Source organism: Aulonocara sp. 'chitande type north' Nkhata Bay, linkage group LG7 (genome assembly GCF_057382095.1).
Source record: "Aulonocara sp. 'chitande type north' Nkhata Bay isolate Kocher_YH1m ecotype deep benthic linkage group LG7, A_spYH_male_GT1.1, whole genome shotgun sequence".
Lineage (NCBI taxonomy): Eukaryota > Metazoa > Chordata > Actinopteri > Cichliformes > Cichlidae > Aulonocara > Aulonocara sp. 'chitande type north' Nkhata Bay.
The window spans coordinates 13704929-13730576 of record NC_141350.1 but is presented as its reverse complement, the minus strand read 5'-3'; the positions used below and the strand labels follow the sequence as shown (position 1 = coordinate 13730576).

General features: G+C 42.0%; 5 protein-coding genes across 8 annotated transcripts in view; 4 read left to right on the top strand and 1 right to left on the bottom strand.

Moving 5' to 3' along the window:
* The first annotated feature begins 955 nt into the window (after positions 1 to 955).
* nr2e3 (nuclear receptor subfamily 2, group E, member 3) lies at positions 956 to 4212 on the top strand. Of its 2 annotated transcripts, XM_086302373.1 has the most exons (9): positions 956 to 1115; positions 1234 to 1326; positions 1595 to 1739; positions 1843 to 1946; positions 2060 to 2323; positions 2484 to 2668; positions 2791 to 3031; positions 3115 to 3220; positions 3348 to 4199. In XM_086302373.1, exons 2-9 carry the CDS (start codon positions 1239 to 1241, stop codon positions 3478 to 3480), a joined length of 1266 nt encoding a protein of 421 aa, XP_086158499.1. In that variant the 5' UTR covers positions 956 to 1115; positions 1234 to 1238; the 3' UTR covers positions 3481 to 4199. The 2 variants fall into 2 exon arrangements, with proteins under 2 accessions (XP_086158499.1, XP_086158498.1); XM_086302372.1 differs by lacking the exon at positions 956 to 1115 and having other exon boundaries at positions 1215 to 1326; positions 3348 to 4212.
* A 639-nt stretch (positions 4213 to 4851) lies between these two features.
* Positions 4852 to 7745, top strand: stoml1 (stomatin (EPB72)-like 1). The gene is made up of 7 exons (XM_086298740.1): positions 4852 to 5177; positions 5528 to 5634; positions 5717 to 5866; positions 6538 to 6741; positions 6823 to 7030; positions 7106 to 7306; positions 7405 to 7745. Exons 1-7 carry the CDS (start codon positions 5036 to 5038, stop codon positions 7608 to 7610), a joined length of 1218 nt encoding a protein of 405 aa, XP_086154866.1. The 5' UTR covers positions 4852 to 5035; the 3' UTR covers positions 7611 to 7745.
* A 126-nt stretch (positions 7746 to 7871) lies between these two features.
* cyp11a1.2 (cytochrome P450 family 11 subfamily A member 1, tandem duplicate 2) lies at positions 7872 to 10858 on the top strand. Its single transcript, XM_086298739.1, has 9 exons — positions 7872 to 8289; positions 8461 to 8616; positions 8747 to 8946; positions 9054 to 9257; positions 9363 to 9523; positions 9608 to 9774; positions 9910 to 9988; positions 10101 to 10292; positions 10379 to 10858. Exons 1-9 carry the CDS (start codon positions 8018 to 8020, stop codon positions 10499 to 10501), a joined length of 1554 nt encoding a protein of 517 aa, XP_086154865.1. The 5' UTR covers positions 7872 to 8017; the 3' UTR covers positions 10502 to 10858.
* On the bottom strand, positions 10784 to 13211 carry ccdc33 (coiled-coil domain containing 33). The gene is made up of 8 exons (XM_086298741.1): positions 13040 to 13211; positions 12137 to 12225; positions 11905 to 12036; positions 11701 to 11791; positions 11499 to 11617; positions 11329 to 11394; positions 11127 to 11243; positions 10784 to 11043 (listed from the first exon to the last, which is right to left on the bottom strand). Exons 1-8 carry the CDS (start codon positions 13209 to 13211, stop codon positions 10972 to 10974), a joined length of 858 nt encoding a protein of 285 aa, XP_086154867.1. The 3' UTR covers positions 10784 to 10971.
* The window catches only part of stra6 (signaling receptor and transporter of retinol STRA6), a 69394-nt gene continuing 56894 nt past the window's right edge, over positions 13149 to 25648 (top strand). For 2 of the 3 annotated variants that reach the window (XM_086298734.1, XM_086298736.1), the window contains exons 1-3: positions 13149 to 13290; positions 13509 to 13641; positions 13742 to 13828. The gene's annotated coding sequence lies outside the window, so the exon portion shown is untranslated. The remainder of the gene's footprint in view (positions 13291 to 13508; positions 13642 to 13741; positions 13829 to 25648) is intronic. The other variant, XM_086298735.1, reaches the window with a different exon arrangement.

The following is a 25648-nucleotide window of genomic DNA, read 5'->3' as shown; positions in this document are numbered from 1 at the left end:
TGGTGTTATATGTGGTCAGCTATATGCAATATTCAATACAGAAAATAGTGTGCAGATTTCTTTAGATTTTTGAGAGATGAGAATTTCCATAAAGCCATTCAAGGCAAGAAAGGATTAATTTGAGTTAATCTAGTTCAAATTTTCTTAAAAATAAGTTGCATCACTCAATTAGGCAGACGGGGGCTTCAGAGAAAAGCCACCATATGGCAGTAAATTGGAATTAAGGTTCAACCCTTTGCTGCTCTTTCAATCTTTGTGCTAATTCTTTTTCTTCTCATTATGCTCTTTCGTGACCCCTCACCCAGAAGGAGATCACATTTCATTGAAGGTTAAGCTCTTTTGCTAATTTGGGGTGGCTATCTTCTCTTGAGGTTGTAATGTCATTGACAGAGCCAATATGGCACAGAAGGAACATCTTAATTCTGGTATAAAACAAAGCAAAACAAGACAGTCTGCTGCTAATGAGCACTAATATAATAGTTTGCCTGTTGGCTGTTGCTAGCACGAAATTTGTCGAGTGCTGTAGAAACACTCAGTGCATCATGGGACACCCCCAGCAGCCTAGGCCTATTGCAGCATAACTAAGAGTGGATTCAGGATCACCTGTTCCAGCCCTGCTTTGTCAAAAAGGAATGTTTTAAGCCTAATCTTGGGTGACTGTCTCCCAAATTCAAACTGGGAGCTGGTTCCATAGAAGAGGGACCTGAAAGCTAAAGACTCTGCCTCCCATCCTACTTTTAAATATTCTAGGAACCACAACTAACAAAATAACCAGAGAGAGACAGAAAGAAGGAGCGAGAGAGGAAAGAGGAATGAATATACTTAGTGCCTGTAAGTGGTGTGACTGATTGATTTACCCTTATAGACGGTAAAGATTAAGAGGATGACAAATCAGCATTTGCTTACACAGCGCCCAGTGCTAATCTCCCTGTTTTCCTCCAGACGACTCAAGCTCTCACACTCATTCTGGAGAGAGAGAAAGAAAGAAGACGGCGAGTTGTATCTCCCTTGACCCCACCTTCATCAGATTTAAGCAGTACAAGAACATCAGCACTGTATCCAGATCACTCAACAAGGCTTATTCTTTAAGGAGCTTCCCTGAAGCTTTCTGTGAGGTAGTGTAAAGAAAAAACTTTTGATGAGCATGTTTTTGGGAAAATTGTGGCCAGTACTTTATCACAGAAAACAGTTCATGCAAAACAGGAAGTCATCTTATGTTTATATGTCTTTCAGTAAGGATGGAGGAGCAGATTTCAAAGATGAACATGTTTTCATCGGACACCTTGAAGGACTTCACGCAACAGAGCACAGACGGAGCTCAATCAGGTGAGCCAATACTTACAAATTACTACAAATGTGCAAGATTTTAGAAAGCTTAGATGATGATTGTTAAAGGCTTCTCAGTACAGCAGACTAGACTCATAATTAATGCTCACAAAGTTTTAAATACATAGATTTACACACAGAATCTGACACAAAGCTCAAAATGCGTAAAAGAGTGAGCTAATTTTACATCAGTCTGTAGTTAAAATAGCGTTGGTGCTCAAAAGAATCTGAAATTATTTTAAGTATTTCTACTATCTATTCTCTACAGAAAAAGGTCTGCGTAAATCGTTTGGCCAAGGCCTGCTTTGTAAAGTTTGCTCTGACTCAAGCAGTGGCAAACACTATGGCATCTTTGCCTGTAACGGCTGCAGCGGCTTCTTCAAGCGCAGTGTGAGGAGAAGACTCGTCTATAGGTGGGCAAGTGGCTCTGTGAAAGGCAGCTGTACATAACAGGAAAACAATCATATGACAATTAAGGAAGTGCATTTGAACTCCATCTGTGTCTTTATTTCATAGGTGTCAGGCTGGAAATGGCAGGTGCCCTGTTGACAAAGCGCATCGAAACCAGTGCCAAGCTTGTCGATTAAAGAAGTGCCTCCAGGCTGGCATGAACAAAGATGGTGAGAAACTCAGAAAAAGCAGACCTTGTAGATATTATCTGTGCGTATTGATATGAAATACCTAAAGCCTCACTGTGAGATGGTGTAGCTTTTCCTGTGCTTTGTTGTGGCAGCTGTGCAGAATGAGCGACAGCCTCGAAGCACAGCTCACGTCAGTCCGGACTCTATAAATGTCGAAACCAAAAAGGAGCACCTGGTCACCACGCAAGCGCTCAGCCCCTCTGACACCTACTCAGCAGTCATCTCCAGGCCTTTGGTCACGTCGTCAGCTCCAATTTCTGCCACAGTAAAACTTTGCAGCAACATAAGTAACAACCACCGCTTTATGGTCAGCCTGCTGACTGCAGAGACCTGTGCAAAACTGGAGCCAGAGGACGGTAAGATCAAATGAAAGAGGTAAAATAACTTGGAAGAAAGAGGTGTAAACCTATTTGTCTTGAAATGAGTAAAAATATTTTGAAAACAGACTTTTTGATTTGACTTTACGGTGTGGGATATTTGGATTGTAATGCCTATGTCTCTTTTTCTGCTACACAGTGGAGGAAAATATTGATGTGACAACAAATTCAGAGAGGGACCTCACTCCCTTCGACAGCCGTTTGTCCCCTTATACCTCCAGCTGTCCAGAGAATGTGTATGAGACATCGGCACGACTCCTCTTCATGTCAGTCAAGTGGGCAAAAAATCTGCCTGTGTTTGCTCACTTGCCATTTCGTGACCAGGTGAGGCCTGTAGACAGATATTTTTTCTTTGTGTATTTGCATCTTAAAATGTTTTTTTTTTTAACATATATGGATAGTGTGTGAGACTAATGAGATGCTCAACATTTCTGTGAAATCCTCAGGTGATTCTTCTTGAAGAAGCTTGGAGTGAGATGTTCCTCCTGTGTGCCATCCAGTGGTCTCTGCCCATGGACAGCTGTCCTCTTTTGTCTCTGCCAGACCTTTCTACCCCACAGCAAGCCAATATCAACCTTCTTACTGCTGACCTGCAGATCTTAGAAGAAGTCTTTAGTCGCTTTAAAGCCCTGACTGTTGACCCGACAGAATTTGCCTGTCTGAAGGCCATTGTGCTGTTTAAGCCAGGTAAGGAATCACTGATGCAGCGATGGTAGTCACTGATTTCTGGATCACCAAACCGATGTCTGCTGTTTGAATCTCCCACGCAGAGGTACGCAACCTTAAAGATCCAGAACAGGTGGAGAATCTGCAGGCCCAGTCACAGGTGCTGCTGGGTCAGCACATCCATTCAGTGTATCCCAACCAGGGTGCCAGGTAACTGCACTTTCTTTTCTAACAAAATACCACAAAATCTTCAAACATAATAACAGCTGGAGAATGTCAAATCTCTCCCCCCCACAGAAACATTTAGCTCGCACTCTTTTTGTTTTTGTCCAACAAGGTTTGGGAGATTAATTCTTCTGCTGCCTTCCCTCCGCTTTGTGAATTCAGAGAAGATCGCTAAGCTGTTCTTTCAGAGGACCATTGGCAGCACACCCATGGAGAAGCTGCTGTGTGACATGTTCAAAAACTAAGCACACGGAGGAAAACTTCCTGCAAGCTGTGTGACTGTGTAATTCATGCATTCTGCTGATGACTTCTTTCATGTTTAATGCAAAAAAGCCTTTATGACAAAAGATATTTTGACATATTACTGTTTGAAAAACACAGTCATGAATGGATCAGAGACATTTATGTGAAACTGTGCTTTTTTTCCTCAAGACAAAGGCAACTTCTGGTTATGGCATTCTATTAAAGCACATTTTTCTGTTAAGTTACAACCACAAAGTCGTCTTGTGAAGCTTACAGCTAGACTTAATCATTCAGCGTACTGAGTAACAAGCGAAATAACAGTACATGCCAGCAAACATGTTTTTAAATGTTTTAAATGTCTATAAATATGAAGTTGTATTGTCAAGTATAATGATTTCTGGGATTTTTTTTTTCTATTTGATTCAAATAGAGTAAATAAATAATGCAATAAACACTATAAAATATAGAATTCAGCATAAAAAGTATTCATCTTTTGAGAAGAACATGTATAACACATGTTTGAAACAGAAACCAAAGAGCTCTGATAGGTTTATCTTCCAACTGTTTTGTGACCATCATTTTCTTTGTTGAATTGTATTAAATGTATCAGGTTGTTCTAGATGGTCTGAAAAATATTAAAAGTATGACACAGAAAGAGAAAACCATATTTATACTGGGTAAAAGATAATTATATCCACAGGTGCAACAGCTCTGTGGTAGGCCACGTTTTGTACGAGAGCAAACAGAGCATCACATTCTCATGCATACATATCATATCATATATATGTATGCATATCATATCATACATTTGTTTAGAACACTACTTCAGATACATAATTTAAAAGTTGATTTGTACAAATGAGTAATATAGGGGTGAGGCAGTGCAGTATATTTGTTCATTTTTCTTATTATTATCATTATGTTAATATTGTGCATAGTACCTTCAAAATAAAAGAGATAACATTTAATTCATAAGGAAAATGTATAGTGCATAAAAATAGGCTTTGGGGTCAAGACAAAAAACTGTGACTCGAACATATAGTGGAGTACTTTTAATATGTCCATGTTACTTTAACAGATGGATTATAAACATGCAGTGTAATGCATCTACCCCCCCACCCCCATTTTTGCACATGTCGAGGAGCGTGTCAGGCTACATTTCAACCTTGAACCTAATGAGAGGAGGGGCTTCACCTACCTTTAGAATGTGAGGGACCCAAATTGCAGAAGACCTGCAAAATTGCAAAATGAATTTATTTAATTAATTATTTAATAATGTTTTTATTGAATATATGTTTTCACTTGTGGGTTTATCGGGATTGTCGCCCACAATCCAGAGGACGGCGCTAATGCGCGAAAAGGCTATTTGACAGCCTCCGTGGCAGAAGAGGAAGAAGCAGAGGCGTAGCAAAACAAAAACACGGAAGCGCATCAGGATAGTGAGCTAAAGTAAAAGTGTATGAAAACAAAGTTTTTGGCGCGCTGGCATTTGCACGGTGCCCGATAAACAGTATGAAGGTGCATTAATTAGGCGATAGCAATTATTTCAAATTACCAATGTTTAAAAACTCGTATCGCCTGCTCCCTCAAAGGGACTTCAGCACTCCGAGGACTCCTGGTCTGTTTGTGGACTCTAACAACTACCACAAAGGCCTTTCGTTTGACTACATCCCCAATGTTACTGAAAACGACTTCACAGGTAGGACACTAGTTAACACGAGCTGGTTTAGGGGGACATAATTTGTGGTTTAGGGTACGATTGTTATTCACTTCAAAGAGAAAGTAAGACAGACACTTAACTTCTTTTTCGTCAACATAAGTTATATCAAAATACACAAAGAATATAATGAAATGTCTCATATATTAGAGGTGGGAATCATCAGACAGCCCACGATATGACATTATCACAATACTTTAGTCATTTGTTCCTATATTTCATATACTTTAGCATACTAGCACACTTTGTACACTGCATAGCTCTGGTGCGAGTGACTTAACTTGACCATCAGTAATGAAAATAACCCCTTCTTGGGGTTTCTTCCCTTTTAGACACCTCCCAGGGATGGTTGTCGTGGATCTGCAACCTAGTTGTCATCTCCCTGGTCTACATCTGCACCTTTTTAACCTTTCCAATAACGGGATGGTTTGTACTGAAAGTAAGTTTGGCTTAAAATTGCACCCATAGCATCTCCACTCACTTGTTGAGAATAAACAATGTATTTTTTTTTTCCAATTCAGACTGTGCCAAACTACCAGAGGATAGTAGTGTTTCGTCTCGGTCGAATATGTCCTCCAAAGGGCCCTGGTATCGTCCTTGTGCTGCCTCTCATTGATCAGTGGCAGAAAGTAGATCTGCGCACCCGTGCTTTCAACATCCCCCCTTGCCAGGTAAACTGCCAGACATGCTATTATTGGTATAGCTGGCCTGTGGCATTTAAAAAGATAAATAAAAAGATGTTTCAGCATGTTTGTTAAACATGGTTTTGATAGTCTTTTGGATGAGACCCACTCTGCCCATATACATGTACAGTACATGATAATTAATAGCTAAAGAAGTGTTACATTATATCTTTTTATCCTTAAGCCACAGGAGAGGTTAGCATAGGATGAAATACATGATCTGTGTGCCGTTGTTTCCTGGTTTCTGATTGCATAAGATCAGCTGATTTTTCTGCTCTTGCCACACTGTAACACAACACTTTTGAATTCTGATACTGGTAAAACACATCTTATACGCATCATTTACCATTTAAAAATGTTTTAAAAGCAGTAACTTCAGTTCCATGAAATTTATTTTGTGTGTGCTGGAGATAATTTTTTCCTTCTCATATGGCTTAGCCTGTCATTCTTACCTTTAATACACTTAAAAAAAAGACAAAAACAATTCAAACTTCAAGTTGATGGCATAATTTATATTCAATTGAGCTTCAGATTTTTGCAAAGCCATTCCTCTTAGGAGCTGTGAATGTTATTTATTTAAGAGGAGATGCTTATGTACTAATTCGTTTGCCAGTTTGGCTTCATGTAAGTTCAGCTGTCAGTACACTGTGCTGTTATAGGTGACTACTCGGGATGGTGGTGTGTTGTCAGTGGGAGCAGACATCCAGTTCAGGATCTGGAACCCAGTCTTGTCAGTGGTGTCAGTCCAGGATCTCAATGCTTCCACCAGAATGACGGCACAGAAGGCTTTGACCCACAGCCTGGCCAAGAAGACCGTCAGGGAGATTCAAACTGAGAGAGTGAAATTAGGGGAATATCTTGGGGTGAGGACACGCTTTAGCTACTCTGTGCTGATTTCTTTTGCTGTATCAGTTCATGTTTACATTCATGCTTCATGTTTACAGATGGACATAAACGAGATGACTCGTCCTTGGGGGCTGGAGGTGGATAGAGTAGAGCTTACCCTTGGTTCTCTACTGAAAGCCCCAGAGGACAGCCCCTCTGCCCCCCTGATTATGCCCTCTGCACCTGGACTTGAAGGCCTCACTGGCCCCATTCAGCAGTTGGCCATGCACTTTCTGAGCCACGGTGCCACATCACGGCCTCAGCAGGGTAAGACAGAACACTTAAAAAATCTTCTTGCATCTTTTCCATAATTAGTGCTGTAATCTTCACCTCTTTCTTCAGAGGACAGCATAGCATTTACGGATGAGCTCAGCAGTGCTGCCGAGTCTGTCACTGCCACACCAGGTTGTGTTGAAGAGCTGCTCAGCAAAGTCAAGCTGCTCCTCTCTGAGTCTTTGGTCCGCCAGGTTGGGGCCTGTTATCAGTTTGACATCAGCTCAGGAGATGGACAACAGCGCCGTTACTATGTGGATCTGAGCCAAGGTGATAAATGTCATGATTATGGAATTTTTACTTGGCGCTAAATGTGTGTACGAAAACATAAAAAAAATGAAATCTGTCTATTTCTCTTTGTACTTTAGGTAGCGGTGCAGCTGGGGAAGGGTCCTTGTGTCGAGAACCAGATGTAACCCTGAATATGAGTGACTGTGACCTTCTGGACATGTTTCAGGGTGAACTGCGACCAATAGCTGCTTTTACAAGTGGCAGACTTAAAGTCCAGGGAGACATTAAAACAGCCATGAAGCTGGAAGAACTCATAAAGCTACTTAAGAAACATCAACTATAGTACATTTTAATTAATTTATTAAATCTTTAATTTTAACTATAAACTGTGTTTTTCATGTATGCTGTGACTGAATTTCTGTAATATTCTTATAATTTCTCACAAATTCCAAGTAAATGCTTGTTTACAAAGATAACGTGCTTTCTGAAGGTTATTTTATGCAACACTGTTTGAAACATGATTATAAAAAGAGCTGTGAAACTAGATAAAAGCTTCAGTAATGCGGCAGAGCTGTCATAATCAGTTCTTTGGTCTATTCTGTGAGGTTCAACTAGAAAGCCTTGATCAGGGCAGAAAGGGGGGCCGATTCTATAGACCAGCCTCTCGCCTCCCTTTTTGCACCAGGTGTCCTTGGCAGAGCCAGAGTAGTTGCTGAAGGTGGAGCAGAGTGAGCATTTTTTGTTGTTCAGATGGCCAAGTGGAGTGTTTGGCGTAGCCCTGTGACGCTGCCGCTGTGCTGGGCAGAGGAGCTTACAGCAACAGGTGTGCGCTGCAGCAGCAGCATGCCGGTGATCAGACAGGCATGCTCGGAAAGCAGCAGCGTCGTCAGGCCTTTCAATGAAGTTCCTGGACTGTGGAAGAATGGCTGGGCTAACTTGTACAATTTCTGGAAGTTGGATGGCTTCAGAAATCTTCACCGCCTCACGTTGCAGAACTTCAACACTTTTGGACCTATTTACAGGTAAAGGAGTCCAGGCTGTTTGATTCGTTCTACATAAAATGAAAAAATTACTGCACATGGCTGACCAAAACGTGATGGGTTTTAAGAAAACAAAAAAACAAACCTGTAACCTACAATTTCCAAGGTCAAATGTTCATCTCACAATTTCTTTTCTTGTTTTCTGTATGGCAGAGAAAAAATAGGTTCTTATGAAAGTGTAAATATCATCAACCCCGAGGATGCTGCCATCCTCTTCAAAGCAGAGGGCCATTATCCTAAAAGGCTGAAGGTTGAACCATGGACATCATACAGAGATTACAGAAATCGCAAATATGGAGTTCTTCTTAAGTACGTCCTGTTACTGTCCTCTTCCAACTCTTCCACTATTCAGACACTTTGACAAAACCAGTCTCTTCAGTAAGCATTACCAGTGTTAGCTAAATACTTTAAAATAATTACAAATCTGATTGTCACACAGGAATGGAGAAGACTGGAGATCAAACCGTGTGATTCTCAACAAGGAGGTGATTTCCTTGAAGATGCTGGAAAACTTTGTGCCTTTGCTGGATGAAGTGGGCCAGGATTTTGTGGCCAGAGTTCACAAGAAGATCAAGCGAACTGGCCAGAACAAGTGGACCACTGACCTCTCTCAAGAACTCTTTAAATATGCATTAGAATGTAAGACTAACATTTATTTAAAATATTCAATTCTAATTATTCCTGCCTTTTTTAAACTCAATCACACATCACTTGTTTCTATCTCATGTTTGTTTTGTCCAATATAGCGGTGAGCTCAGTGCTGTATGGTGAGCGTCTGGGTTTGATGCTGGACTACATTGACCCAGAAGCTCAGCATTTCATTGACTGCATCACCCTTATGTTCAAGACTACCTCGCCCATGCTGTACATACCTCCTGCTCTCTTGAAGCAGACTGGATCAAAGGTGTGGCGCGACCACGTGGAGGCCTGGGATGGCATATTCAACCACGGTGGGACACATAGGTTGAAAATTTAATTCTGAAATTTCAAAATACAGTTTTTGCTTTTACTGTGGTGCAATTTCTTGTTTCATTTCTGTCCTTTCCTTGCATCAGCGGACCGCTGTATCCAGAACATCTACAAGAAGCTACATCAGGATGCAGGCACTCCAAAGAAATACCCAGGAGTCCTGGCAAGCCTGCTCATGCTGGACAAGCTGTCCATTGAAGACATCAAAGCCAGTGTCACTGAACTGATGGCGGGTGGAGTAGATACAGTAAGGAGAAAAAAAAAAATTTAAGTATGAGGAACTGTGTGACTGTTATCCAGATTTTTAAGGCTGCTTCTGGTTGTGTTACAGACTTCTATAACGCTTCTGTGGACGTTGTATGAATTAGCCAGGCACCCCAACCTCCAGGAGGAGCTCAGGGCAGAGGTGGCTGCAGCTCGGGCCGAAAGTCAGGGAGACTTGCTGGAGATGCTGAAGCGGATCCCTTTGGTCAAAGGTGCTCTGAAGGAAACACTCAGGTGACTGAAACACATGTTCAAGACATTTAAGATAAGACCAGAAAAGATACACTTTATCAGAATGAACTTTTGCAATTCTCTTAGTTCATTAGTTTGTGTTTCTTTTATAAAAGTGGTTTTCTTTCTGTGTCTCAGGTTGCATCCGGTGGCAGTGAACTTGCAAAGATACATAGCAGAAGACATAATTATTCAAAACTATCACATCCCAGCTGGGGTAGGAGGCACAAAAACATATAAATGATGTATTTATATTTGAGTATTTGACCATTTTCATACAAACTGTCATGCATGTTGTTGTGTCTGTATATGTCTGTATGTGTATTCAGACTCTGGTCCAATTAGGGCTGTATGCTATGGGAAGACACCCCAAGGTGTTTTTTCGTCCGGAGCAGTATCAGCCCTCTCGCTGGCTGAGGACCGAGACCCACTACTTCAGAAGTCTGGGCTTCGGCTTTGGGCCCCGTCAGTGTTTAGGACGAAGAATAGCTGAAGCAGAGATGCAACTCTTTCTTATCCACGTAAGATATAAAGAAAATAATCAGCAGTATTTCCATATATATGTGGCACACTGACATCATACAAACTGTCTGTGCTACCTTTGCAGATTCTCGAGAACTTCAGAGTGGAGAAACAGCAACATGTGGAAGTAAAGAGCACCTTTGAGCTAATTCTCGTGCCAGACAAGCCCATAATATTGACTCTGAAACCTGTACAAGCAAGTCAGTAACATCGCGTTTGATGAAATTAACTGTAAACGGCTTCACAAAACTCCACAATATGAACAACAAATGAAAATCTTCCAACCTTAGAGTTGTAGGGAGAGCAAGAAAAACACAGGAAGGAAGGAAAGAGATACTGAGGTAAAAACCTCAGTTTTTACCTCAGTATCTCTATAGCTAGACAACAAAGTAATGATACATATTGTAGATTGCTTAGTGAAAAATGTGATTACTAAGGGACATGTACTATGTGTGTGAAATATACTAAAAATCAGGAATGCATTGTGCAAATTTATTCCACTTGTACTTGGCAAAAATTTTCATTTATGTACCAATGATGAATAAAAAAATACAACTGATACAAAGTATCTGTTTTTATATGTAATTGTCTATGGTTTACATTTTAAACACACTTTTTCAGATTAAATCATCACATTTGAATTAGATCTAAATTTTAAATCACAGACTCTGTGTCCCATCAACAGTTCAATTCATTTGCAGGTCTTTTTACAGGTTTTGCTTCTGCTGTCCTCTTTGCTGGTATAAGGAGCTGTAGGAAGTAACATGCAGTATTTGAGAATATTAAATCCCTTCATACCATAATTATATGGAGAAGGGTGAGGCCTGACTGACCGAAGGAACATTTTGAAGGATTGCTGTGGATGTCCGGATGAAGCCGTGCCTGTGCTCGCTCAGTTTGGTCAGCATTTCTTGCTTCTCTCTCCCCCATACTTTAGCGTTCTCCTCCAGCTTTAAAGATGCAAAAGAAGAAAAAAAAATATTTATAAGGAAATAAATAATTAGACCAAGTATATCTTATTTATATTTTCTTAACCTGAGCTTCCAGTGTTTGGATTCGTGCTTCAGCCCTCTCCAATTTATGTCGTAAACTCCATTCCTCCTTGAGTGTAAAAATAGAAAAAAAAATGTCACTTTTAGGAGTTGCGAGGGAAAATTTGGATACTATCATAGTCATTTGCAATATTTAAGGAGTTTAAGAAGTACCTGGTCTGACTGCTGTGTTTTGAGTGGTGCAGGCAGCTGGTGAATCCTTTCCAGCTCTTTTCTGAGACGGCCGTTCTCTGCTGCTAAGGCTGATTTCATTTCCTTCTTTTTAAGGCCATCTTCTCAGCATGAAAGGAGATCAGACACTCCAGTCATTGTCAGTGCTTTTGTGATCATAATTGTTCCCACTGGGTGCACCTACCTCTTTCCATTAGCATCAGCCTTTTGTCACCACGATGAATATTCTTGTCTCTGAGCTTTCCATCTAATGCTTTCTCCATTTTTTCTATGACCTAAAAATAAGGATGGCACAAACATAAATATCCCCACATGCGAATTATAAGCTGCTAGTCACATGAGAAGCATATTCACTGTCATGAAATTAGATTAGTAACAGACTGTTCACCTCTTCCTGCTGTTTCACTGTGGCCTCTAAAGTTGCCATCTTTGCCAAGTGACTCTGGTGATGCTGCAGATCCTTCTGCTCCTGCTGGAGGACTCTGCAGAGCTTTAATAGCTCCTGCTCACTATCATTTTTCTGCACAAAAAAACAATACGAGTTATATAATCAATGGAAAGACACTTTCCTGAGACGTGTTTTTAAAAATATTCATAATGTGTGTGGTGTGTTTTCTAACCCGGATGAGCTCATTCTGCAGATGTTGTATGCGGTCCCTTTGTGTGGCGGCCTTGCTCACCTCACTGGCGAGCTTGAATTTTAGAGTGGCTTAAAAAGAGCAGAACAATCATCAGAACTGCAGAAACTGTCTGTCATCCCTTACTTACAGGGAACGTGTTTTTTGTACATTCACTTAAAAACTCGATCGCTGAGCATATCTAAGTAATGAGTTCGAATTTCACACTAGTTTCAATAACATGTCAGTTTTATGCCATGTGCTTTGGACCAATAATAATCAAAAGATCCATCAATATACTTTTGAATTTGAATGGATCTTTCGGAGGGATGGGAGTTAAATCCTATCCTTTTGCTTTTGATGTTAGCAAAGAGACCTTCTGGAACGTCCTTTCCCCGAGGGCCACAAACTGTCCTTCAGGAGATAAGGGTTGTAGTACACACGGAGCTTATCGTGGTCCATGGCCTGAATAAGCTTCCTTATCACAAAATGACAGTCTGCCTGGGAAAGGACACTCACAAGGATTAACGCATGCTGAGCAGCCTTGGATGTCATGACTTCATCTGCCGAAGAAATGACCTTAAGTCTGTTACGGCACTGAGAGAGAGCTAGCTGGGTGGTAAATTATCTGACTTTAGTGGATCAGCACCTAGTCCTTTATTTGCTCTTAACTTCTTAGGAGTTTAAAATTTTGCTCTGAGACTAAATGATGGTGTGTGGATAATATAAAGCTGAGTAAAACTTAAATGTTAAATTTATTTAAGTGTCAAATCACAACAACAACATCCTGAAAGCTGAAGGTTCTGGCTCCCATTTTACTTTTAAAACATAAACTCTACTTTTAAATGCCCCCGTGAACCACAAGCTACCAGAGAGTGAAGTTAGAGTGATATATTACTTTTGTACCTATTCGGTCAGCAATTTCAGCCTTGGTCATGACATCAATGTCAGTGTCGGCCAGAAGATCTCGTCCAAGGTCCTGCTGCAGAGACAGATCACTGCGGAGCTGACTGTTTTCTGCCTCCAAAGACAGCACCTGTGTCCTAAGTGTTATTATGTCTTCTGCCATCCTAGACATTGCTGAGCGATAGTTTTCAATCTCCTGATGGTGAAAGAGTGCCTCACATTAGAACATTTTCAGTGGCTTAAAAGCAGAGGTGAGAAGTAATGAAGTACAAATACTTTGTTACTGTACTTAAGTAGAGTACTTAAGAAGTAACCAAGTACAAATAGTAGAATTGTCAGGTATCTGTACTTTATTTGATTATTTATTTTTCAGACAACTTTTTACTTTTACTACCTACATTTTTATACAAATATGCGTATTTTCTACTCCTTACATATGCAAAACAGTCTCGTTACTTTCGGTTCAAAGGTTCATTTATAGCTTATAGGTGGGCCGGAAGGAGTGCAGGTGTCCGCAATTTGTGTTCGCGGTACTTCAGAATCAAGCTAGCGCCACAGAAGAGGAGCGAGCATAACGGAAGTAACGTTTTGTTAAGTGGCAGGTAAGTACAAATTAAACGTTTCTATCAGCAAAAACACGCAAACTTTTTGTGTGCAGTTTGACGCACAGTGTGTCGCTAGCTAAAGGTCTGGATTTCCTAGGGAGAGAAAAGCGTGCGTGATAAATTCAATGAGAGATGGAGGAAGACAGACAGGACGTGAGAGGAAGAAGAGAGGTTGTATTTAAAGGTAAGAAGTGCTCAGTGACTCTGATGAACTGCAAATTTAAAGCTTATATGCAATGTCTTGTTTTGATAGATTATGTGTTTTCATTTTTGTGAAACAAACTAAGCTATACTAACTTTGTGCCATTCAAATGTTGCATGAATATTTGGGGTATTTTGCCCAGGATAAACAGGGTAGCTTGCATTAACGCACCTTGTTGGACTGTATCAAAGTGGCTGTGGTTCTTATGGTTAGAATAAGGTTACATCAAATGCATCAGAGATGAATTTGCATTTAAACTGATGATGCTTAGATTAATTCACTGAATCCTAACTGTATACCAGCTTTATGCTGTCTAGTATAAAGAAACAGTATAGTGTCAGGGGATGGACATCACCCATGGTAGCTTGTGAAAATGCTGACATCTTGTTGAATTCAGTTATGTAAATCCACAAAGAGCAGCAGGTCAGCTGATCACAGCGTGTACACTAAGAAAATCTACTGACGCTCACATTAATTGTTATGAGTTGGAATTCTTTTTCCCACTGAGCCACTACAGAGATCTTAGGATTCCCCCCACCTGTTGAGTCCCACTATAACCAATGACTTACTCGTTTTCCTGTTTAGGTGTGGAGGCAAAGTTACCCTCTACAATGTAGGTAACAGAAAATAGATATTTTTAAAAATTCTCTTTCACTGTTTGTGTCCTACTGGTCTACTACTACTTGCATTGAACCTTATTAGTGCCTGTCAGATCAATAAATGCCATTCTTTTTAGTGCTTATAGTGGCATTTTACTGTCATGCACTGACTGGTGTCAACAATAAATTCACTGGCCTGTAAACAATTTGATATTAGTGGTTATGAGCGAGCGCCACCACTAGATGTCTCCTCAAACCCATGTCTTAAGAGAGTAATACAGGATGTATTACCATAGACACACAAACAATTATAGCAGCAAAAGGGATGAACAGGCTTGAACTGGTTTTAAATAGGATAACTGGTAACTTCTGGTTTTCAGATATGCATGTAGCATGAGACACGGGGTATTACTGCAAGCCATAAATGAATGTAATCCATTGACTTGGATGTTCCTCTAATTGATTGGTTAAGGTTTGGTATAATGTATTCATAACTCTGGCTCCTCAAATTCATAAGGGCATACCACTCCATCCTGTAAAGGTGTTTTGTTAGGGGAAATTTAACCGGGGATTTTGCACAAATTTTAGTCGTTTACTCATGCATGCACACACGTTCCTCTCTAAAAGCTGAATTTCTGTAGAAGCGAGCAAAAAATATATATTTCTGGGAAATTCTTTAAAGAAATTTGTTTCTTTAAAGGCTGACAAAATGAGTCTGGGAGGAGAGCTTTTTTATCAAAGCATTTCTTTGTACAAGGCCCCTGGATGTTGTCTAGCAGCGTGCAGGACCCATTGTTCTGTCACATGCTCTTCTATCAAGTTGAATAGCCAGAATTGAATGGAGACAAGAGGCAGGTCCAGCTGTATGTATGAGCAGGGGGGTGACGATTAGGGGATTCCAATCTTGGATGGTGTTGTTGTGTCTCCCATGGGACACAAGGGGTGAAATTGAGCATCTAATTGAAAGGGCAGGGACGAGGTGACAATCATGACTGTAGATGAGATGTCGTCTCTGCTGGGGGCCCAAAGCAGTGTGTGAATGAGAGCTCCCCGTGATGAGTCTGGAAAGTCCTTTTATGTGTTGAAAATAAAAGGGAATCTCTGTCTCTGGCTGGATCCCTTCTATTCTGTATGATATAAAGCCATTAAACAGGTCTGATGTCATGCATAAAGTCACGTCAGGACAGATGTATGACAGCTCGACTGAAACATGAGGATTTCACATTTGGCTGCATTTTATTAACCACATTATTTTACATGTAAAGTATTAATAATCATTGTCTATTAAACTTTAAATATGCACTTTTGCACTGAAAAATACTTGTTGATAAATTAAGCACATATAAAATCTACACCCACAGACAATTTAAGGCAGTGTGCAGACATAATAGTCTGGCTGTAAATAAAACAGGAGAAAATGGCAAGATATTCGAAAAGAAAATGTTATTGGAACACTTTAAGCCTCATCAGCTTAATCCTCCTTCAGTGCAATTACAGTCAAGGAGAAATGTTAATGTATTCATTTTATCTCCAAACTGTGACTGTTTGTTTCATCATCTTCTCATTTCACTGGCCTCTCTGTGTCACTGTTCGCTAACTAAATATGACATAGGATTGCCTCACTGATTGATTGAACAGTTAAGATATTGGTCATGCCTATTCACCTTTGTTTGGAGGTCAGAGATCTCTGCTACGTGGGGATCATCCTCAAAGTCATGCGGAGGGGGCCTAAAGCATGAGAACACAATTGTAGTCTAAATTTAAGTCTTTCATTTACTTTCGAAATAAATCAAATAAATCTGTTTCTCATATATTTTTGCACCGTACCGCATGTGTGGATGAGGAACTTGATACATGCTGTTTATGTTAGGTTTGTTCTCGGTAGAGTCTGCCCTCTCAGCTTTAGTATTCTGGTCTAGCTGGGCAGTGCCTGGAAGCTCAGTCTTTGCTCTGCTGCGAAGCAGCTGATTATCTGGTAGAATCTGTGCCAGGGCATCATGAGATGGGAGATTGTATTTTCCCCTCTGAAACTGTAGAGCACATAGTGTTTGATTGTCACAAATGATTTCCAAACTTGCTCAAAGCTGTTTCAGAAACAAATGTTGTTAAAATCTGTATGAATATCAAACAAGCATCACTTAAAATGCTAATGGTCTCTTTTAACTTCATTTACTCTCCCAGAAACATACAAATTATGCATCATAACTTATTCAGAATAAATGATAAGCCAACCTGAAATGCCCAAAATATGTACTTGTTTGATTGGCCACTCCAGGTTGGCTCTAAAAGCAACTCCTATGATGAAAATGTAGAGCTTTGGACAAAAATGATTTTCTAATTATTCTTTGTCCACTAATCATACCAGTGCTTATAAGTCCAGTCTATATGACACATGCTAACTAGGCAGCTAGTTTACTTGGCTTCACCCCCTGTAAAAGATAAAAGTAGCTGAAGCCAAAGTTTAAGTGCCTCAAACCCGCATTCTTTTTTTTTTTTTATCAAATCCTTTGGTGTCAAAACACATCTTAAAGACTTTAAATCAGTAGTCCATCCATCTTCTTCCGCTTTATCCGGGGCCAGGTCGCGGGGGCAGCAGCCTAAGCAGAGAAGCCCAGACCTTTCTCTCCCCAGCCACCTCCTCTAGCTTATCCGGGGGAACACCAAGGCGTTCCCAGGCCAGCCGAGAGATATAATCTCTCTAGTGTGTCCTGGGTCTGCCCCGGGGCCTCCTCCCGATGGGACATGCCCGGAAAACCTCACCCAGGAGGCGCCCAGGAGGCATCCTTGTCAGATGCCTGAACCACCTCAGCTGGCTCCTTTGATGCGGAGGAGCAGCAGCTCTACTCTGAGCCCCTCCTGGGTGGCTGAACTTCTCACCCTATCTCTAAGGTAGAGGCCAGCCACCCGTCGGAGGAAACTCATTTCCGCTGCTTGTATCCGCGATCTCGTTCTTTCAGTCACTACCCACAGCTCGTGGCCATAGGTGAGGGTAGTGACGTAGATCGACCGGTAAATTGAGAGCTTCGCTTTTACGCTCAGCTCTCTCTTCACCACGGCGGACCGTTGCAGGGTGCGCATCACTGCAGCCGCAACACCAAGCTGTCTGTCGATCTCCGGCTCCCTTCTCCCATAACTCGCGAACAAGACCTGAGATACTTAAACTCCTCCACTTGGGGCAGGAACTCATCCCCGACCCGGAGTGGGCACTCCACCCTTTTCCGGCTGAGAACCTTAGTCTTAGATTTGGAGGTGCTGATCCTCATTCCTGCTGCGTCGCACTCGGCTGTGAACCATTCCAGTGGTTCTGTTGGCTACATTCATGAAGCCAACAGAACCACATCATCCGCAAAAAACAGAGATGAGATTCCGAGGCCGCCTAAGTGAAAGCCCACCGCCACTTGGCTGCGCCTAGAAATCCTGTCCATAAAAATTATGAACAGAATCGGTGACAAAGGGCAGCCCTGGCGGAGCCCATTACCCACCGGGAACGAGTCCGACTTATTGCGTGCACCTCCCACAGGACACCCCGAGGGACACGTTCGAATGCCTTCTCTAAGTCCACAAAACACAGGTAGACTATTTGGGCAAACTCCCATGCGCCCTCAAGTATCCTTGAGAGGATAAAGAGCTGGTCCAGTGTTCTGCGACCAGGACGAAAACCGCATTGCTCCTCCTGTATCTGAGGTTCGACTAGCGGATGAACTCTCATTTCCAGCACCCTGGCATAGACTTTCCCAGGGAGGCTGAGGAGTGTGATCCCCCTGTAGTTGTAACACACCCTCCGGTCCCACTTCTTAAAAATGGGGACCACCCATTTTTCTGACAGTCTTGTCTGCCAGTCCAGGGGTACTGCCCCTGATCTCCACGCAACATTGTAGAGGTTTTTCAACCAGGACAGCCGTACAACATCCAGAGCCTTCAGGAACTCGAGGCGGACCTCATCCACACCAGTGGCTCTGCCACCAAGGAGTTGTTTAAGTGACCTCCCCCCCAGAAATTGGCGGGTCATCCCCCTCATCCCCAGACTCTGCTTCCTCCTCGGAAGACATGTCAGTGGGATCAAGGAGGTCCTTGAAGTATTCCTTCCACCACCAGACAATTTTCTCAGTCAAATTCAGCAGCGCTCCAACAGCACTATACACAGTGCAGGTAGAGCACCGGTTTCCCCTCCTGAGATGCCTGACGGTTTGTCAGAATCTCTTCGAGGCAGTCCGAAAGTCTTTTTCCATGGCCTCTCCGAACTCCTCCCACACCCGAGTTTTTGCTTCAGCCACTGCCCGACCCGCATTCCGCTTGGCCTGTCGGTACCTGTCAGCTGCCAAAGTCCCAGAGGCTAACCAAGCCCGATAGGACTCCTTCTTCAGCTTGGTGGCTCCCTTCACCTCTGGTGTCCACCATTTGGTTTGGGGGTTACCACCACGACAGGCACCAACCACCTTACGGCCGCAGCTTAATGCAGCAGCAGGAGATGCTGAACATGGTCCATTCAGACTTAATATCTTCAGTCTCCCTCGGAATGCTGTTGAAGCTCTGCCGGAGGTGTGCGTTGAAGATCTCACGGACGGGGGCCTCTGCTAGGCGTTCCCAGCACACCCTCGTTTAGGTGCACCGGGTCTGTCCAGCGTCCTCCCCCGCCACCTGATCCAACTCACCACCAGGTGGTGATCAGTTGACAGCTCAGCCCCTCTTTTTACCCGAGTGTCCAGAACATATGGTCACAGGTCTGGTGATATGATTACAAAATCGATCATCGACCTGCGGCCTAGAGCTTCCTGGTGCCATGTGCACTTATGGACACTTATGTTTGAACAAGGTGTTTGTTATGGCCAAACTGTGATTTGCACAGAAGTCCAATAAAAAAACACCGCTTGGGTTCAGATCAGGGAGGTCGTTCCTCCCAATCACACCCCTCCAGGTCTCGCTGTCGTTACCCATGTGAGCATTGAAGTCTCCCAGTAGGACAACAGAGTCTCCAGGTGGAGCACCCTCCAGCACCCCACCCAGGAACTCTAAGAAGGCTGGGTACTCTGAACTGCCACTCGGTGTATAAGCGCAGATGACAGTCAGGACCCGTTCCCCGACCCTAAGGCGCAGGGAACAAACCCTCTCATCCACCAGGAAGAACCCCAACGTACAGGCAGTAAGCCGAGGGGATATTAGAATACCCACCCCAGCCCGTCGCCTCTCACCAGGGACAACTCCAGACTGAGACAGAGTTCAGCCCCTCTCCAGGAGACTGGTTCCAGAGCCCAAGCCATGCGTAGAGGTGAGCCCGACTATATCTAGCCAGTACCTCTCAACCTCATGCACTAACTCAGGCTCCTTCCCCACGAGAGAGGTGACATTCCATGTCCCAATTGCCTGTCTTGGTAGCCGGGGATCAGTCCGCCAGGGCCTCTGCTCCTGGCTGCCACCCGGCACAGAATGCACCCAACCCCTACGGCACCTCCTGCAGGTGGTGGGCCTGCGGGAGGATGGGCCCATGTCCCTTTTTCGGGCTGTGCCCGGCCGGACCCCACGGACTAAGGCCCGACCACCAGATGCTTGCCCTTGGGCACCCTTCACGGGCCTGGCTCCAGGGCGAGGCCCCGGTAACCCTATCCCGGGCAGGGTAAACTGTTCCCTCGATGTTTTCCTCATAAGGGTCTTCTGAATCGCTCTTTGTCTGGTCCCTCACCCAGGACCAATTTGCCATTGGAGATCCTACCAGGGGGAAAAAGCTCCCGGACAACATAGCCCCTGGGATCCCTGGGACACACAAACCCCTCCACCATGATAAGGTAGCGATTCACACATCTTAAAGACTTTAAATCCGTAGTTTCAGGTCTATTTTGTAAATTGTGGGCATTCTGTGAGTCAGAAAAAGGAGGATTATGCTCACTGGCTAATGACCTGTCAGTTAAAGGTTTTTACTCAGTTGTGGTGTCCTTGGTTTCTTTGTCAGATCCACCTCTTGCTAGTCTTGTTCAGTATCAGAACACCAACATGGTGATAGCAAAAACGTTCAACTTGAGACTTTAACCCTTGTATGGTGTTCGGGTCTGTGAGACCCGTGTTCAGTTTTTTTCAAAAGAAAAATTAAACAATTAATTATTTTTTCACGTGTAAATGTGTTGTGTCTTTCCACTCACTCCACTTGATTATAACTGATTTATTTATAACATTTTATATAAAAGAAAAACGAGAAGCACATTAATTCATAAATGTGATCTAACAAAGGTAAAGGGAAAAAATTAACCATGTTTGCTGTTCATATGTCTTGTAATTGGGATGAAGTAAACATCTGTTGAGTAATTTAACATAAAATTGTTTGATAGTGTTAATTTGGAAAGCCAAAACTCTAGCGGGTCCACCAGACCCATGAACACTGGCTGAGTAACAAAAATACGAACACCACACAAGGGTTAAAACATGGCTTCAGTAAACAATGAGTAATGTCACCATAATGTCTATGACTGAACTTTTTCTTATATGAGTGACTGAAGTATTAGTCACAGACTGTTTGTAAGGGTTTTGTGGACTTGGCATTGGGAAACCCTTGATCGTAAGTCAATGATCAACTTTGTCACTGCATCATTTATGGCAGAGTGGACACCCTAATGGAGGGAGGAACTGAGTTGTTGGATCAATTGCCTGGGGAGGACACCGTACAGAGGAATGTGCCTTTAGTGTGTGTGTGTGCGTTGTATTTGCATCTGGTGGAGAGCCATGTTTGGCAGAGCCCCACCTCTCACCACTGGCAGAACTTTGCATTCTAAGGATGGCATGGTCCAAAAGAATGAGATCATGGGTAAAGGCTGTGAGAATGAGCTTTCTCCTAAGAGTATCTGGGCTCTCCCTGAGGATCTCAAAAATCTAGGAAGGGCTTAGAAAAGGAGCCAGATGATTTGGCTCAGTCTTCTGACTAGTAGCCTCCTGGGTGCTTGCTTGAATGTAAAAGTTGTCCCAGGGCAGACTCAGCATGCTGGAGAGATTACATCTGTTGGGTGGCTTGAGAATCCCTTGTCGACTTAGCTGGGGGAGAGAGGTCTTGGCACCTCTGCTTAGACTGCTCCTCCCACAACCCGGAAAAGATAATCCAAAAATTAATGAATTAGTGGATGATTGAAGGAATGGATGGATAGACAAACTGGACCTCTAGGCAGTGATTGTGGTGTTGACCTATTGATAAATTTATAATGTAATATGGCAATTACTATTGTTTATCATCCTGATTGTGCTTATTTGTACTGATGGCACCTTGCGAATAAAGCTAACTAGAGTTACTGATGACTTAATGACGTGGTTCAGGAGTCTACTACTGACAAGCATATAACAAGGTTCATAGGCTCTCCATCTATGATTGGTCTTGACTGTAATTTATTTATTTTTTTTAAATGGAGCAGAATTCCTCCTAAGTGTCAAAATAAGAAATTTGTGATATTGAAAATAATAGTATGCTAATAACTGGTCTAACAGAAGTTCTGCAAAACAAAAACCCATTCTTCACCACATCATCATGGTCACCTTCATCAAATCTAGTCAGTAGTTTGTGTCAGTGAGAAAAGTTTTCCCCCCAAAACACGTTCTCTACTTCCTAGATATTGAATTGGTCAAATAGAAATGTAAACATTTAAAGGTAAAATTTTTAAATGAAGTAAAAACTGTTACTACTATTATTACAAAGACAACAGCGATATCAACTCTAAAGATGTAGAGCTAGTTTTTGAAAAAACACAAAGGGATGCCAAATGGTCATTGTTATCTGTACGATGGAAAATGCTGAACAACTTCCCGTGACAATAAGGGAGGACTAAATCAGCGGTCTCCAACCTTTTTTACGCCACGGACCGGTTTATGCCCGACAATATTTTCATGGACCGGCCTTTAATGTGTCGCGGATAAATACAACAAAATAAAACTACCGGTAGTACCGGTACCGAAAAAAAAGACGATTTATTCATAACACACGTGAAAAGACCCAGGAAAACTGAGTTAACGATCAAAACGATAACAAAATAACGCTGAAAACCGATAAAAACCCTGAAAATCATACATTTCACACCTGAGCCTCAACTCTCGTGGCCCGGTACCAAACGACTGACGGACCGGTACCGGTCCGAGGCTCGGGGGTTGGGGACCGCTGGACTAAATGACTTCCACAATGGTAGATTTAATGTTATCTAACATTTTTACATAAACTGAAAGCTTTTATCAAAATACATTGTATCTATGACCTTTCTCACTGCACTGTGAGCGAGGCCATTCCACCTCTTCATCACTTGAATATAAATGCTGTTACATCAGTAGGCATACACTACCCACTCCATAACTAGAGAGCTCTCTGTCAATAGCCCTGAAGTCCTTTAAGTGTGAGCATTGCATACGCAGTGTACACTTTCAATGATGACAGTTGCCTGGCAGCGCAAATTCAAAAAAATGGCATTAAATAGAGTCATTATCCATTATCTTTCCACTGACTTGCCCACTAACGCAAATACCTCCACAGTGTCAGAACCTACCTGCACAGCTGCAGATGTGCTGAGTGATTTCATCTTTTTTGACGCCTTCATCCAACACAAAATGTCAGAGTCCTTTAACTGGTGGTGAATGGGAAAGCTGGAGCTTTGACATCAATCAGCTTGTAACCACAACACAAACCTTAGCGACTTCACAGGCAGTGAATTCCCACTATGTACAAAATGCTGTAATATCATGTTTCAGCAGAACTCACAGAAATAGAGTGTTGAGGCTTCAGTTCTTCTCATTAATTCACAGAGGCTTCAGAGACTCACACAAACAATGTATTCATGTACCAAGCTTTTGGCAGCAGCAATATAAAACTAGTGCACATGTAAATGTATCAGTACTTTTTATTCAATAATATATTAGGCTGAAAAGGGGTTTCGTGTATCTATACTGTACCTTAAAACTACAAAATGCCCTAATGCTGGAGTTAAATCACCACTGATGAAAATGCGGTGTTGTTATTACCTTGTTATAAATTAACCTAATCCAACAGCATGAACTTATATCCCTCAAGTAACTAAAGGTTTCCTATGTGCATGAAGTGTTTGGAGGAAATTATGAAGAATTATCATTAAGCTAAACACCGTAGAGCGCTCATTCTCATTCTCTGTCATATTGTAGGGATTACGTTGTTTCCATAGGGATATCACACTGCACCTCAGTTGACAACTGGTGCAATACCATATGCTGAAAAAGTCAAACATGTCAGTATGAGGAAAATAACAGCCAACCTAATAACAACATGTAGCTTACCATGAAAAAAGCTACACTCTGTTTAGTTATTAGATAAATATTAGGCTAAATTTGTGTTGAATAATTCACTGGGTGCTTCTGGCTATGTGCTCTGCTAGAAGACGTAATCTCTTCTAATCCAGCAAGGGAAAACCTGCAGAAGTGAAAAGCCTTCCAGCGGAGTTTAATATCACATTATCATGTATGAGATTGCTCGACAAATTTGGAAAATCTCTACAACTAAATCATTTATATTCACATGTTGCACTTTGTAGACACAGCTCGTGTTCAGAATGCTTCTGACCGTGTTACATATAATCTGTGGAGAGCTATGTTTTGGGGGGGGATGTGTGCTGCGCTACGCTGTGCTCTGCTGTGTGGGTGGTGGGGATGGGGGTGGGGGTCTGAGTGACACAGTGTTGGTTTTTCACTCTGGGCTATCTCTAACATCATCAGAATTCAGGACATAGCCTGCAAAATGTAGCCAATGTGCTCTTCATGGGAGTGACAGCTCTGAATCTGCTGCCACACAGAGCTTCAATTAGCCTGCCAGGCAGCCAGTTCCCAGGAGCCTTTTCTACCTCCCCATTCCAAATTTGCCATCCACCACCTTTTATTTTTCTTGTCAACCCTTCATCTAACCTAGCTTTTCCTCTTTTTCCCTCTTTTTCCACAGCGGACTTCAACACCTTCTGTTGTCCCTGTTACCTAAGTTACAATCTTTTTGCAGCTTTTCCCGTGTCACCATGACAGGCCAAGCGGAAATACTTACAATGTGTTAATGGACACAGAGGCAAAAAAAGGTGTTGGAGAACTAAAGTAGAAATGAAAGAAGGAAATTTAAAGGACAGGATGCGTTGGTGTTTCTCAGGCTCTTCAGGTTGAGTAAAAAGAGAAGAAATACTAACATAGAAACAATTCCAATGTTATTAAATGTTCTACAGTTTAAAACACTATAGTTCATGTATCCTTCTCCGTCTCCACCTAAAGGATATCTGAGTACTGATAGACACCCAGCTTCGAACACATATTAGGTATTATAAATCTTTGGCCAATATGTGCAGAGATGACATGTTTAAATGCTTTATCAGTTATAAACCAGAAATGACTTACAAAATGCTACACGAATGCTATAATGGTACATTTTCATGGATTACACTGGAAAAAAAAAAGTTGAAATGTTTTTTTTAAGCAAAAGTTTATGGGTACTTCTCTAAATGGTAAAATTCAATGTGTGATTAAAAAAATATGAAAAGAACATATATAAAAGAAATACAGGAAGTATTTTTACAGACTTTTTACAGTGTGTATCACAAAATTAACACAAAAAACAATAAATGTATTTTAATGTAGCACTGAGCCAAAAGGTAACTCAGAAAGCGCATCCTCATCAACGTTAGGGCCGTTTTAAAATTTAACCAAAAGAAATCTGGAGACAACCACAATTTATTACGTAGCTGTAACAATGATCACATATATACGAGATATTTTATCTGTGAAAAATTACAATGAAACCAACATTGTAACAACTGATCTGCATTTAGCTTCTATTAGCAATAACACAGTAATACTAGATCAGGTAACACTTGATTGTCTTGCAGAAGAAAAAAATTCAATTCAATTTCTAAGAGAATTACATTTGGCCCTGCATGCAATCATATCTGTGCCCTGTCAGCAAAATAAAATCACATCTGCGGCGAGCTGGTTATGTCCTTATAAAGATTTATAAAATATGGCAAAATGGAGAGAGTGGCAAGAGGGATGGAGAGTGGGGTGTGTGTCAAGGACAGTGTGCAGCTCTGATTCAAGGGCATGCGTGGCTGACAGCCACTGCCACTCCCTGTGAGGTTCACAGCGAAAGCAAAGCCAAGGATTATCTGTAAATCAACTCCTGTCAATTAAGGATACACTGCAGTCAAACTGCAGCACTCCATAAATTAAGGAGCTATGAATATAAAGGCAA